The sequence below is a fragment of the Scatophagus argus genome, chromosome 16 (genome assembly GCF_020382885.2).
Source record: "Scatophagus argus isolate fScaArg1 chromosome 16, fScaArg1.pri, whole genome shotgun sequence".
Classification (NCBI taxonomy): Eukaryota; Metazoa; Chordata; class Actinopteri; family Scatophagidae; genus Scatophagus; species Scatophagus argus.
The window spans coordinates 11117521-11132512 of record NC_058508.1 but is presented as its reverse complement, the minus strand read 5'-3'; the positions used below and the strand labels follow the sequence as shown (position 1 = coordinate 11132512).

The window sequence follows — 14992 nt, the reverse complement described above, 5'->3', positions numbered from 1 at the left end:
ATTAAATGTATTATTTACATTTGAAATAGTTCTGAGACAAAAGGAGAATAATTTAATGAATTAAATTTCATTTTGTTGATGCACCCACAGAGTATTATGGTTTCCCCCCCATATACCATTTGATTTTGAAATTATTTCCCAGTCCAGAAGTGTTGGTAAGCCTAGATTATTATAATACTTCAAATATGCTTGCATTAGGGTTCTAAATATCTGTTTTCTTTGGGCACTCTGGGGTTTTTTGAAAAAGCATTCAATAATATAGAGGCCATCTGACTGTGCTGATTCAAGTTACTTTGGAAGCTGATTCGAAACTTTTGAATGGTGGTGCAGATTAAATCACATTTCACTGAACTTGCCATATGATTTGTCACACTTGTTTTCCCAAAAAGATTAATATTAGTATTTCTTTTACATGTTTTTTTTCCAACAACTTCTTCAGGCAACTTCTTCAAAACTCTAAACAGTCAATGAGGAAGTTCAAAGCAACATGCCACACCCTGTACAGAGAACTCCATAACATCAGGCGTACTTGTCAGTTTGGTATTTCTTTCCGGGAAAAACACAGAGGTGTGTCAGTAATTCACCTGCTGAGAGCAAACAGTCTTCATCCCACTAGAGTAAGTGCTGCTGTGTTTTTCACGCTGCCATTTGGATTATTCTTTGTTTTGTTCTTTGTGTTTCCATGTCTGCTCAGTTCAGTTCTCTTTAAGTAAGTTTATTAACTTTTCCTTTGCTCCTTATACCTCCGCTGGTGTCTATGTCTGCGTTGTTGTTATTTGGAACTGAAGTTAAAGTTTAGACCAACACCTGGTTGGTGGTGATGGAGTGGGAGTTGGTGTAGTAAAGTGAGGAGGCTCCATTTTTTTTCCAAGTTTTTCACTATTTCTGCCCTTCTAGATTCAACACCTCTTTCTACCAAAAATAGATGGTTAAACAAGATCCACACCGTGGTTTACAGATTAAATACATGCACAAATCAAAACTGTTCTTCTGCCTTGTATGGGAGTGTATATTAATTACAAGGGTGAGGTTTTTTTTTCTCTTTTTTTGATCCTGTAGCTAAACCTATAAAGCAGCTTTCTGTCCATTGTTCAACCATAATAACTCATGACTTTACAGATGAGATCAAAACTGTTTCCTCGTCTCCAGCACGTCTACAGAATCAGTTGTACAATACTCGCATGCTGAATCCCAATTCGGTTCTTAAAAAACCTATCACTCGCTCTAGTTTCTTCTCATGGCTCTCCTTCCTCCTCGCTCAAATCGAGGTTCTAAAGAGGGTGTTGTGGTCCAACTTGACTGCCATATGCTGTGAGGTTTCTGCTTAACTAACTTTCACTTCAGCATTCTCTATGTTCAAGCAGTATTTCATGTTCCTTTGGATTGTTGTTGATTTTAAGTCAGTTACTTTGTTATTATCAACAGAGTCGTCACCCAACAGGAGCAGAAAAATCAGTGTCAATGGAAGCAGTTGTTAATGTACCTGCTTCTCCCACCTCAGGTGAGTTTGTTCCTGGTCATAAACCTAACCAATAACGCTGCAATATCTTGCGCAAGTGCTGAGGCACAACACTGTGGTAAGTAGAATAAACAGCGTATTTGTAAATTTATTTAAAAGAAACAATCCTATAATGCACTGTCACATGAAAAACAGTTAAATTTTGTATATAGACATCTAGCTGAAGCAGTTTCCAGGCCTGACTTAGGCTTTTGAAATAAAACTTGACAAATAAATGTCATGTATTTCATTTTATCTGAATTTGAAAATTACAAGAAAATGTTCTACTTTTCTATTTTTAACAAATCAGCTGTATTTATGTGTTGTTCTAAGTCTGTGGAAAAGACCTCCTGACAGTAGATGTCCTTCGTGTTAGTGGACACACTCTTGTTGTCACATTTCTTTTTTATTCATGCACTCGGTTGTCACTTAACTACAACAACATAGACACACGTGCTCTTAAGTGATTAAATTAATGAGCCATTCTTGTCATACAGATCAATTGATCAATGGATTCTACAGAAAGTACACATTTCTAGTTTTATATTTTGCACCTGAGTAAAGAACACTGTGCCTGTCTTGCAGGGCAGAGTCACTACTCTCCTGAGTTGAGGCTTGTGCTGATTGGTGGAAGACACTTAAATGGTATTCCCAGTAACAAGAGCATAACTGGCAACATCATACTGGGTAAAAGTGTGTTTGACACCAGCAGAAGAACTGCCAGGAGTGTAGTGAGGCAGCAGGAGGCACATGGCAGGCAAGTCACTGTGGTTGATACTCCTGGCTGGTGGTGGCACTACCCACAAGAAAACACCCCAAAGCTGGACCAGGTGGAAATCAGGAACAGCGTCCATCTGTGTCCACCAGGACCACATGCCTTTCTTCTAGTCATCCCTGTGGGTTTAAAATTTCATCGGATCTCCAGACTATCACTAGAGGAACACCTGCAACTTTTCCATAAAGAAGTGCTTCGTCACACCATTGTGCTGTTCACTCTAGATGCTCCATGTAATGATGACTTTTTAGAATATGAAATCGCTATGTGCCCAGACCTGAAATGGGTTCTTGAACAATGTGGAAACCGGAAGCATTTTTTCAATATTAGCGACAGGCAGGATAGCAGCCAAGTCATAACGCTCTTCAAGAAAATAGATGCAGTGGTGGCAGAAAATGCTGGTAGTCACTATCCCATTGATGGCAATGACGGGAAAGCTCTGAAAGAGAATATGAAAGCGATAGCTGAAAGAGCATCAAAGAGATCTGCTGAAGTGCAGGCAAAGAGGGAAAAACTGAAAGCACTGATTGCAGGTGAGTCAGATATTTCTCTATTAAAATATTTGTGCTTGTTCATGAGCCATAGTTGTTTAAACGGGCACTCTTGTTTGAATGAATGGACAAAATTTTCATTATTATGTCATGCATACAACTATGTCCATGCCCAATGTTTTTTTCGGGAATTGTGGCCAACATACACACTCTGGGAAACCTATCAGTGCATGCATTGTATGTCTTATTAGATGATATACAGGCAAATATAAAACTAAGGCAGATAAAGGTGACATATCAATATATCTGCTTGTAGATCAGCCTATGTGATTTATCTTCTAATTCATGTCAGGCAGAACCAGAATGCTGTTTATACAGAAACATTTACTGTCTATGTAGTACTGCAGTTAAAGTGTCCTAAACAAAATTAAACCTCAAAATAGATCTTTAAATAGATAGATATATATATATAGATAGATACTTTATTCATGTCCAAGGGAAATTCACAAAACATCAAAATCAACCACTCCAGTTTTTCCATCACCTGTACACCAAACTATTCACTGTGACACTGTGAGAACTGTGTGATTTAATCCACATGAATACCTTTTTTATTCTAGCCTCTGCCATTGGTTAGCCAGTCTCACAGCTGGATCACTGTGTGTGTGTGTGTGTGTGTGTGTGTGTGCTGTCTTGTGAGTTGCTTGGAGAGAGACCTTAAAACACCTTTATGATGCGTGACTACGAACCTGAATATTTTTGGTTTTACTCTCTGTGTAGGTGGCAAAATCCCTCCAACACATTTAAGAATAGTGATGGTTGGGGCACAGTGGTCAGCTAAGAGCTCAGCAGGCAACACGATCCTGGGGAAACAGGCATTTGCTGTTCAAACGACTGACAGAAGAACAACGGAGTACTGTGAAATAAGCCACGGCGTGGTGGCAAACAGAAAGCTCACAGTGGTAGATTCTCCTGGCTGGTTCTACAACGAAACCCTTCGAGACACCTGTGAGATGGATAAACTTGAAATACAGAGCAGCATGCATCTGTGCCCTCCGGGACCCCATGTAGTGCTACTTGTAGTCGGCCTGGCATCTGCATTCAATGCATCATACCAGCAAACAGTCCAAGAGCACATGAGTCTGTTCACTGATGACATCTGGAAGCACACAATTGTTCTGTTTACAAGAGGTGACTGGCTGGGAGTGAAGACTGTGGAAGAGCGTATAGAGAGTGAGAAAGGTCTGCAGTGGCTCGTGACAAAGTGTGGGAACATGTACCATGTGCTGGACAACGTAAACCAAAGGGATGAAACACAGGTAGTGGAGCTCCTCGAGAAGATTGGAGAGATGTGGGCAGGAAAAAAAGATCCCCATTTTGAAGTCAACCTGGCTCTTGCAAAGCAGATGGAGGCGAGGAAAGAGGCAAGAGAGAGTGTGGCTAAAGGGATTAGGCGGACGGCTGAAATACAAGCAGGACTACTGAGAGAGTTGTTTCGAGGTAAACAAGAAATTATCATGTCATTAATGATTCATTTGGTTGCAATGTTATGGTGAAAACCTTTCCATTTTTCCAGGAGAGAGGCTGCAAATCACCGACATGAGGGTCATACTTCTTGGCCGAAAAGAGTCAGGGAAGAGCATGGTTGGGAACAGGATGATTTTTGACGAGCTCTTTAACACAATGTGGATGAAGAAGGTAATCAGTGTATGCCTACTCCCTGGACTGAAATATTGTCAAGGCAGTTTTACATGATTTTGTTGTTTTGTTACTTCTGTGTAGGAATTCCAAGCTCAGGAAAGCACTGCAATGTGTGTAAAACATCAGAGAAAGGTTGCTGGAATTAATCTCTCCATCGTTGAGGCGCCAGGCTGGCCGACAGACAGAGTGATACCCAACTGGCTCAAACGTGAGGCTCTGCACAGCGTCTCCATGTGTGCGCCAGGCCCCCACGCTTTTCTCTTGATCATTCCCGTCTTGAAATCCTTCACAGAGAAAGACTGCAAAGCAGCGGTCGAGCTCTTGATGCCATTCGGTGAAAGAGTGTGGAGACACTGCATGTTGCTGTTCACCTGGGGAGACTGGCTCAATAACAGACCCATCGAGGAGTACATTGCCATGGAAGGCAAGCACCTGAAGTGGCTTCTTGAAAAGTGTGGGAACAGATACAGTGTTATCAGATGCAACCGTTATTACGAAGATTTTCCAGTTATACAGCTGTTCCAGAAAATCAGTGACATGATAATGCAAAACAAGGGCCGCTGCTTTACTCCCAAAGATGAAGAGCAGACACCAGGACAGCCAACGCTGACAGAAGAGGAGTGGAACAGGAGAGAGCAGGAGCTAATCGACAGGATGTTGAAAGCTGTAGCACGAGAATCCAAGGAACCATCAAGACCATCTGTGAAGATGACAGCTAGCCTTGACGGAGTCTTCATTCCGAGCAGTGAGTGTAAAATAACTACATTAACTGAGGAAATTTTAATTACCAGTTCATTTAAAATGTTACATATGAGCCTCGCTGTTACGAATAACACCCCTCAACTTCTGTTTTTAGTGAGCGGAGATGTTCACTCAGAAGATGAAGGCACATTTTGCTATCAAAGAGCACGTTTCAAGGTGTCTGAATGGCTGACCTGTAGAGCTGAGAACTCTGACGTCACCTCCGGGGTCGGCAGCATAAGCGCCTCTGCCAGCCACACGGAGAAGCTGGATGAAAGCATTCTGACAAATGACTATCGTCAATCAATGAATTGTTTTTTCCCAGAAAAAGACAAAATAAAGTTTGACACTGTTCTCCATGGCGGGCTCTCCACAGACGCCGTAGGGACCCAACGCAGACACTCTTTTTAAGCAGATGTAGCACAAAAGCAGCAGTCTCCAGTCGTATCTGGAGACTAGTGAATGATGTTTTCTTGATGTTTTTCTGTTTTCCTGACCTCATCTCCAAAGGCGTATGGTACATAGGAAGATGGTCTCCCCCTCCCCTCTCAGTGTCTTGGAAAGGTCATTGGTTAATTTCCAGATATATACTCCTCTTTTCATGTAAACATCTAACCTATATAAGCGGACTATTAGAGATGTTTCAGTAGAGTGATCCATATTGGCTCGGATCCTCTCACATGCACGTGTTTAATTTGATACTGAGCTTTTTGTAATAAACCTTTTACAAGCAAGCAAGCATACAAGCAAGACGGTGTCAGAAGAGATCTCTTTCAACATCTGCACATCATCACTATCCAATATACAACATTACATTGCATAATTAATGTTGTGTAATCGTGTAAATTCATGAATTGTAAATATTTTTTGCCATTTATTGTATTATACATGTCATAAAAACTTTGAAGTATCAATAACAGAGCAGTATTTTTTTATACTTAAAAACTGAGGTAAACAAAGAAAACGTGTTTGTACAGGTTTATACTTTACTGGCTTTCAAAGGATACTGAAAAAGTGTGAAATAGTGTCAAAGAAGGTGTCAAAGAAGGAGCTTTTATACAAACCAGACAATCATAACTTGTAATATCTGTGTACAATCATTTAATGGTGTTGATAATATCTAAATTGAAATCGGAAATGCTAAATAAAAATGTAAAATATAATGAAAAACTGTCTCCAGTAGTATGTTGCAGCACTAGTCTAACTTTCCCTTTTAATAAGTTAAAGTTACAGGTGTATCCCTGCAGTTTTGACTTGGTACCACAACTAAGCATAACATATTCTCTTCACTTAATGTTTACCGGTAATAAATATCAAAAAACATCTGTATTATGTGGGGTACTAAGAAATTTCACCAGAAATGATTTCTCAGATTCATGGGATACACATTTTTGAGGCAAATAATGTATAATATGGGTATGTAAAAGGTGTAAACCACATTTGAAACAAATAATAATTAATTATGACATTTTACCTAATTGCGCAAATGATTTTTATTATTATTATTGTTTTTTTTTAAATGTGGTACCATAGGTGAATAAGAACGCGAATGAACCTTCCCGGCCGCCGTCGTGTCTCCCGAGCTTTCCTTGTCTTGTCAGTTTCTTGACTTTGCTTCCCACTCGTGCGCAGCAGCGAGCCCGGGTTTCTGCTGCTGTTCCCTCGCCTGTATTTTGCTCATCATGTCGGAGTATAATGCGGTGCCGCCACCCGGATCCGGGGCACCTCTCGGCCCACAAGCAGCGCTTGGGAACGGAGCAGGAGGCATCAAAAAGGATGCGTTTGCGGACGCGGTGCAGCGGGCCCGGCAGGTGAGGGATATGACAGGCAGGAGCATGTTTAGAGGGAGGGCTAGCTTAAAAGTTAGCCGAGGGCTAACATTGTCGACACAGCTTCACGCAAACAGCATCACGGGGGACAGTATTTTGAATGTGCATGTGTGTCTGTGGAGTAAACGGTTGCTCATAACAGTACAGTTCATCTGGTTACGTCATGTCGCTGCTGGTTGTACGTCGGCCAGCTAAAATACTGTGCGTGTGCCCCTACAAACCCAACAGTATGAATTCACAAGATTTGGATCATGTCGGGTGTTTCAGCTAACTGTGGGGATGGGTAAACATTAAATTGTTAACTAATGCAGCTAAAAAATGAACTGCATCAAACTGACCCCTCCTATGCATCCTATGCAATGCAATCTGCAAAATCCTATCTACCTATTATAACAGTGGATCATCAGGTCAGATTGATTGATTGATTAATTACGTTATTTCTCCCAAAGGGGTAATGTAGTGTCATGGCAACCACTTCACAAAACCAAAACAAATCTGATTTGATTGACCAAATAAAATATAAAATAGATTAAACTAAAGCAGATGTTTTAAAAAAGAACTGTGAATAGAGACCAAAGATAGGATCATAATATTAACCTAGATGTGTACTCAATACACACTGTACAAAGACAGCAATACACTGTGATGTGGACTCAAGTAGATGTTGCTGAAGACTGCACAATCTGTTCTAAGATGCTCGATCCAGACTGTGAAAATGTGTGCATATTTGACAGGCAGTCTTTTTCATAACTCAGCTGTCAGCGTGGTGAGTTTTACACTTGGGTTGCAGATTGCAGCTAAGATCGGGGGCGATGCTGGACCTCCCCTGAACAACAACACTGCATCAGATGGCTTTCCTTTCACCGCACAGAAGCGACAGCTGGAGGACGCAGGTATGGTGCCAGCAGTTCCTCGATCTACCGTGGCTCGGATTGAACCCCATTTGTATGTTGCTTTGGACAAAAGCATCTGCAAGATGAATTAATGTAAATGGTAACCATCTCTGTATTCAGATGCACAACCTCACACACAAACCAATCACAGCTGATATGTTATTTCCTGCTGTAACAGATGAACCAGAGAGCAAGAAGCTGGCTGCACAGAGTGACTTGGATTCAGCCAAAGCACTGTGTGAGTTCATCCAACTACTTTATGCTGTCTTTCTTTTTTTGCTTTGTTATGTTAATATCTCACAGTTGCTAATATCTGATGACGATCTCCACTTCTACAGTGTGTCTGTTTTAGCAGTTTGCCCCTTTATCTTTGTATGTCCTCTCCTTTGTCTGCGTTTGTCTGCGCAGTCCATCGGTAATCCAACACGTCTCCCATGTTCTGCTTTCTCACTCTCTCTTTCTTTTTGTTGATGTCCCATCTCAGCTATTGGTGCACAGCTAGCTGCTCTTGCACAGCAAAGGTGAGATCCTATTGTTTTCATTTTATTGTGTTGATTGTGATCATGCAGAAGTATGAGACCTTTGTATAGCAAACATGCATGTAATACTTTGTATGAAGACTGCATTTGGAATGCAATATGGGTGGGCATTCATAATATATTATGATGCATGTATGATTGTTTATGACCACATACGTAATGCACTGCATACCACGACTCCTTATGACAGTTTGTTGTTGAAGTCTACATCGGTGAGTTTAGGTAGTTATAATGTACTATTATTAAGTGTCTAAATCAATCTTGACTTTATAAATAGTCAAGAGCATCCATAAGACCTTTGAACTTGTAATTAGTCAGTTGCATCTATAATGCCTTATACTGTTGATATAGTACATCAGAAAGCATCATGTGTGTTTATGAGTGTAGTTGTGAAGCGTTATGAACGCATTGTAATGCATTATTATTGCTGACATAACGTCTGTAGATGTGTCCTTCATAGAGAGTGTTAGTAAAGTGCAGTCAGAAATCCTAATATTTCCTGATGTGTTGCCTCTTTTTCACTCTTTTTCATCCTCACTTGCTGATGGTGTCAGGCCTGCCTCCACCACAGAGGAGTACAGTGTACCTGACAGCATGGTGGGACTCAGTGAGTGCAGCCCATCTCTGTTTTAGCACACATCAATGCCACTCTGTGATATGAAAGAAGACTGTTGTGTATGTGACCTGCCGACAACACACACTTTGCTCTCCGTTTGTCCCCAGTTATTGGCCGTGGAGGTGAACAGATCAATAAGATTCAACAGGAGTCAGGTTGCAAGGTTCAGATAGCTCCAGGTACTGTCTGCGCCTCTGTGGAGTTAACATAAACATATATCAGCAGTTTTTTTATTTTTATTTTAGTTCACAGACTTATTTTCCTTTTGGTGTTGGACATAGTTCAGTGTGTACTTTATGTGTGTCCAGACAGCGGAGGGCTTCCAGAGAGGAGCGTCTCTCTCACAGGTTCCCTCGACTCCATACAGTAAGTGTCACATTTTATGCAAATAGGCTCATTGTCAATTAATGTGGAAGCATCATAAATGGTAAGTTATGATGAAGTGGATTGCTGTCTGCCTGATCACAAAATTTGTCAGGAAACAGGAGCAGCTTTAAAATACATCAGAAGATTTTCAAAACACTGCTCAAATAAACCACTTTGTCTTCCTGCCTTATTCTTACTTGTAATACCTTACTCCTTCATTTTATAAATACCGCATGATATAATCTGAGGGCAGTGTCTCTCACCGTTATATCAGATATTTTGAAAAATGGTTGTGGAGTAACTTGTCAGCTTCTCCCGTTAGGAAAGCCAAAATGCTGCTGGACGAGATAGTGTCACGGGGGAGGGGAACACCCCCTTATCACGAGTCGACCAACGGGCAGAACGGCACGGTGCATGAGATGATGATCCCAGCTGGCAAGGCTGGTCTTGTCATTGGCAAGGGAGGAGAGACCATCAAACAGCTGCAGGTACATTGCGTATCTGATGTTGTTGCATCATCTTGATGGGTTGTGTATTCATAGATAGCTATATAGACAAATTTATTGGGGCACCTGAACATTACACCAACTGGGACTTTAATGACATTGCAGATTTGCAGCCATAACAGCTTCCACTCTTCTGGGAAGGCTGTCCGCAAGATTCTGGAGTGTTTCTCCGGGAATATTTGGCCATTCATGCAGTAGAGCAATAATGAGGTCAGACACTGGTTGGACAAAAAGGCCTGGCTCGCAAACACTGTTATTCGGTGGGTTTTGAGGTCAGGACTCTGTGTGGGCCGGTCAAATTCTTCCACACCAAGTCATCCAACCATGTCTTAATGGACTTTGCTTTGTGCACTGAGGCACACTCATGCTGGAATAGAAAAGGGACTTCCACAAACTGTTGCCACAAAGTTGGAAGCATAGCATTGTCCAAAATGTCTTGGTATGCTGAAGCATTAAGATTTCCCTTCACTGGAAATAAGGGGCACCGTCCAATCCCTGAAAAACAGCCCCATAAGGAGATGTCTCTGGATACTTTTGTCTGTATAGTGTAGGTGAGTTAGTTTTGCTGAACTACTGAACTTTAAAAAAAAATGTGTTTTCATAAGAGTTATCTCTGTTTTTATTATAAAATAGATTTTTAGTGTAGTGTGAACCATGAAGACACACATAACCATAATGTGTAACTGTGTGATGTTCCAGGAGCGTGCAGGGGTGAAGATGATCCTGATCCAGGATGCCTCTCAGGGACCCAATGTTGACAAGCCCCTGCGCATTATTGGAGATCCCTACAAAGTGCAGGTGCATTCGTGAAATCATGCTAACAAGTTCGAGATTCGTGTGTGCTGCTGAGTTTCTGTGTACTGTAACCACCGTGTTTTGTTTTGTTTTTTTTTTCAGCAAGCCCAGGAGATGGTGCAGGAGATTCTGAGAGAGAGAGATCATGGCAGCTTTAGTGAAAGGAATGACTTTGGCTCCCGCATGGGAGGAGGCATGGATGTGAGTTCATGTGTGGGAGCAAGATTAGGCATCAGCTGTGCTTGAGCCAAATCCAAGTTTATAAAAACATCTGTTTTGTTTTCCACTCAGATCCCAGTACCACGACACTCAGTTGGTGTGGTCATAGGGCGCAACGGAGAGATGATCAAGAAAATTCAGAATGATGCCGGAGTTAGGATACAGTTCAAACAAGGTATATACTCCACCTTTGCTGACATTATATTTTAGCATGAAGAATACATTTAGGTTGTGAATATATGCAAATGCCTTTTCATACAAGTCTGTGTGTGCAGAGCAGGTGTTATCTTCCTCTCTTTTTGCCTTTCCATTGACTTGACGTGCATTACTGAAAAAATGTAATAATGTGTAATTCTCTGTAATGTGCTGTCAATATCAAATATTACCGAATGCATATTCAAATCTTTCTTGCAGATGACGGAACTGGTCCAGATAAGATTGCCCATATCAGTGGTCCCCCTGACCGCTGCGAGCACGCTGCCCAGATCATAAATGACCTGCTGCAAAGCATCAGGGTCAGGGAAGAGGGACAAGGGGTATGGATCAGTTTTTCTCAGATATTTATGAACTCTCACACTCTAAAACATACTTTTGTTCATTCATGAACCACTTAACACAGACAGCAATCTATGACTGCAAGCTTGAGGCAAATTTATTAACGTTAAAGGTTTAACATATCTAAACCCATAAACCCCCCACCCAAAATATGTCTTCAATCTAAAACTCAAAACTTAACACACAACTTTTTGTTTAATGCCAATATGTACACACTCTCTCTTCTATGTCCGCAGGGTCCCCCAGGTCCTCCGGGCATGCCTGCAGGCAACAGGGGCCGCGGTGGGGGACAAGGCAACTGGGGGCCCCCTGGAGGGGAAATGACCTTCTCTATTCCTGCCCTCAAGTGTGGGCTTGTGATTGGCCGGGGAGGAGAGAACGTCAAGTCCATCAACCAGCAGACGGGGGCCTTTGTGGAAATCTCTCGAGAGCCACCCCCCAATGGCGACCCTAACTTCAAGCTGTTCATCATTCGGGGCTCTCCACAGCAGATCGACCACGCCAAGCAGCTCATTGAAGAGAAGATTGAGGTAATTACCATTCGTGTTTTTAGTTAGATGTAGGAAAATGCTGACGCTGGAGTTCTCACCTGAACACTAAGATCTCATCTCTAGTTGATTTTCTTAAAGAACATGTTTATTGTGTCTTGGGTGAGATTATCTTAGAAATACTGCTGACGTGCAGCTGCACTGCAGCCATTAATCAGCTGAAATGTAGTCAGTCGTTTAGTTGATCAACAGAAAATTAATTGGCAACTATGTTTTTTTTATTTTTAAATGATCATTTGGGTTCTCTTTATACACTTATTTGATGTCAGATTATGTCATTTTTTCCAGGGTCCTCTGTGTCCTGTGGGCCCGGGGCCAGGTGGACCAGGTCCTGCTGGTCTAGCGGGTCCCTACAACCCCAACCCATACAACCCTGGACCGCCCGGAGCGCCTGGACCACCACAGTGAGTGGCTGCCACTAATGTGCTACTGTTTGTATAGCATTAGAGTGGCATTGTTGTTTTTATATTAAAATAAAATAATTTTTTCCTCCTCAGTGGTGGTCCGCCAGGCCCTCACCAGTACACTCCTCAGGGCTGGAGCAACACCTACCAGCAGTGGCAGCCACAGGCACCCCATGACCCCAGTGAGTCACCTTCACTGCTACTCCTGGTCAATTTATTTTTGCTTATTTTAGCATGCTGGTTCTCTGTGTACACACATCAACTCTACTACAGCACTTTCCTCCCAGGCTTTAGGTTTTACTGTATACCTCATCCTTTTTTTTTTCCTAAATCTGGGAAGGTCAAAAGGAGTGTGATGGAAATGTGATGAGATGCACATGTCTTTACCTTAAGCAGCTCTGGCTAACCCTGTCTCTGTTTTCCCCCTGGTCTCCAAGCCCGGTCTCCAGGCCAGTAGCAGGGGCTCACCCTCACCCTATGAGGACCTCACCCCCTCCACCCTGCATCTTTTCTAGGCAAGGCAGCAGCGAATGACCCCAATGCAGCCTGGGCGGCCTACTACGCTCAGTACTACCAGCAACCATCAGGGGCTGTGCCAGTCCAGTACCCCGCTAATCCAGCTGGAGGTGCCCAAACGTCAGGGGACCAGACCCAGCTAGCACAGACGCCGGGGAGTCAGCCAGACTACACCAAGGCCTGGGAGGAATACTACAAGAAGATGGGTGAGACTGCCTAAATCTGTAACTTGCTGTTAACTTATATTTTTTTCTTTACTTGTGCTGACATCATTTTTTGGTTTAAACAGTTGATCAACAGAAAAAAAACTAAATTTATCTGTACCCAAAGGTCAGTTGATTGTGTTGCAGTGAAAGACATGCTTGTGATCTATTACCGGTCTTACAGTCAACATCAATGTATTGGTGAGCTGGGTTGTGTCTCCTTTGTCCATCTCCTCCAGCCCAGGCTGGTGGCTCTGTCCCCGGGACAGCAGCTGCAGCCCCAGGAGCAGCAGGAGGAGCAGCATCCGCAACGGGGGGACAGGCGGACTACAGTGCAGCCTGGGCGGAGTACTACAGGCAGCAGGCTGCGTACTATGGACAGGCAGGACAGGTTCCCGGCCAGCCTGCAACTCCCCAGCAAGGACAGGTTGGTGCAGAGAGAATTCCATTTTATCTCTCTGAAAGTAATACATTACTTTTGCACTTTTCACAGAAAGGGTGTGCTTCCTTTCCTAACCATTTCAGACGCAGTGAGAGCTCAATGGCAGAAGATCTCTGATGCCAGAGATGGTCAGGAAGACGGCGATGAAGCCTAAACTTCAGGCCAGAGTCTAGCCTGCTAAAATGTTTGTTGGTTTTTTTTTTTTATTATTATTTATTTCTTTTGAGGGGAAACAAAATCCTTCCTTGCCACCAAACACCACTTGGATATTTTTTAATAAAAATGTGAACTGAACAAATGTTCTATTGCTTTTGCTGCTGAGGTGAGGGAGAAGACTGATTATGCCGTCTTGACAGGTACACAGCTTCTCAAAGCCTCTACATATATTTATATATGCTGTTATGAACATGAGAGCCTTGAACCGCTTACTTCATTGTGGTGGAGAATGAGTTGTCTGTTAATTTATCTCATCTTCCTTTTATTAACTTGTTAAAACTTCTAATATCATTTTTAAAAGCACTTAGCTTCATACACCTGTGTTATATTTACTGAATTGCACAGAGATATTAGGACTGTAAACATATTGTCCATTCAGGAGTTTTATCATTTGAGAGCATTTGTTGCAAGAAACGCACTGACTAACTGTGGATGGAAGGCCAACATGGAAATGAAAACATGCCCTTCTGCTCAGCTCGGTATGAACAGTGCTAGTTATGTCATGGAAAGGTCAGAAGTGATTGTCAGACCTTTTAAAACTAACACATACTGCTAGTGCCATTCACCTTGGGACAACTGCATATATCGTTCTCACTTTAAAGTATGGTGACTTTCATGTGGAGGTTCTGCCACCATCTGTAGTTCATACGGCTGCAGGCTCTTCTACAATGAGTACATTCAGACTCCACATTTGAACCGTGCCATGACTGTGTTTCTTCTCATGGTTGCATGCGACTGCTTTTTACTTTATATACGTTGGTTTATATGAATGACGACAAGAACCTGTTGATCTTCTGCCTTCTCACAGCCATTGTTTGTAACAGAATTAAATTCAGTCTTCCAACATGTCCCACTTAAAGATATATTGTATACTTACATATATTCAGCAATATAAAGCTGTTGGTTTTGACTTACAGAGATGTATCAGGTATGAATCTTGTATTCTGAATGGCAGCTGTGAGCCTGCCTTTGGCAGCAGTGTTGATATTGTTAAATAGATGACCACCAGCAGCAATACTCTGAATTAAAAATGAGCAAATGTCAATTACTTTAGAAATGTGTGTTGGACATTGTGTTGTCTATTTGTTCTTTCACAAACTGAATATACTATACATAAAATAACCCATTGTCACCTGATG

The 14992-nt window shown here is 42.1% G+C and overlaps 2 protein-coding genes across 5 annotated transcripts; both read left to right on the top strand.

Moving 5' to 3' along the window:
• Nucleotides 1–437: 437 nt before the first annotated feature.
• On the top strand, nt 438–6363 carry LOC124073864 (GTPase IMAP family member 8-like). Of its 2 annotated transcripts, none has more exons than XM_046416402.1 (7): nt 438–617; nt 1426–1501; nt 2084–2806; nt 3545–4264; nt 4341–4462; nt 4547–5210; nt 5322–6363. In XM_046416402.1, exons 1-7 carry the CDS (start codon nt 468–470, stop codon nt 5615–5617), a joined length of 2751 nt encoding a protein of 916 aa, XP_046272358.1. In that variant the 5' UTR covers nt 438–467; the 3' UTR covers nt 5618–6363. The 2 variants fall into 2 exon arrangements, with proteins under 2 accessions (XP_046272358.1, XP_046272359.1); XM_046416403.1 differs by having other exon boundaries at nt 605–709.
• Nucleotides 6364–6746: 383 nt separating this feature from the next.
• LOC124073092 (far upstream element-binding protein 2-like) lies at nt 6747–14906 on the top strand. 3 transcript variants are annotated; one of them, XM_046415027.1, is made up of 18 exons: nt 6748–7017; nt 7826–7928; nt 8107–8166; nt 8413–8449; nt 9022–9074; nt 9191–9262; nt 9392–9449; nt 9772–9937; nt 10655–10753; nt 10853–10951; nt 11042–11144; nt 11384–11505; nt 11761–12054; nt 12361–12476; nt 12570–12658; nt 12992–13198; nt 13435–13622; nt 13721–14906. In XM_046415027.1, exons 1-18 carry the CDS (start codon nt 6889–6891, stop codon nt 13727–13729), a joined length of 2004 nt encoding a protein of 667 aa, XP_046270983.1. In that variant the 5' UTR covers nt 6748–6888; the 3' UTR covers nt 13730–14906. The 3 variants fall into 3 exon arrangements, with proteins under 3 accessions (XP_046270984.1, XP_046270983.1, XP_046270985.1); XM_046415028.1 differs by lacking the exons at nt 13435–13622; nt 13721–14906 and having other exon boundaries at nt 6747–7017; nt 12905–13133; XM_046415029.1 differs by lacking the exons at nt 13435–13622; nt 13721–14906 and having other exon boundaries at nt 12914–13133.
• Nucleotides 14907–14992: the final 86 nt, after the last annotated feature.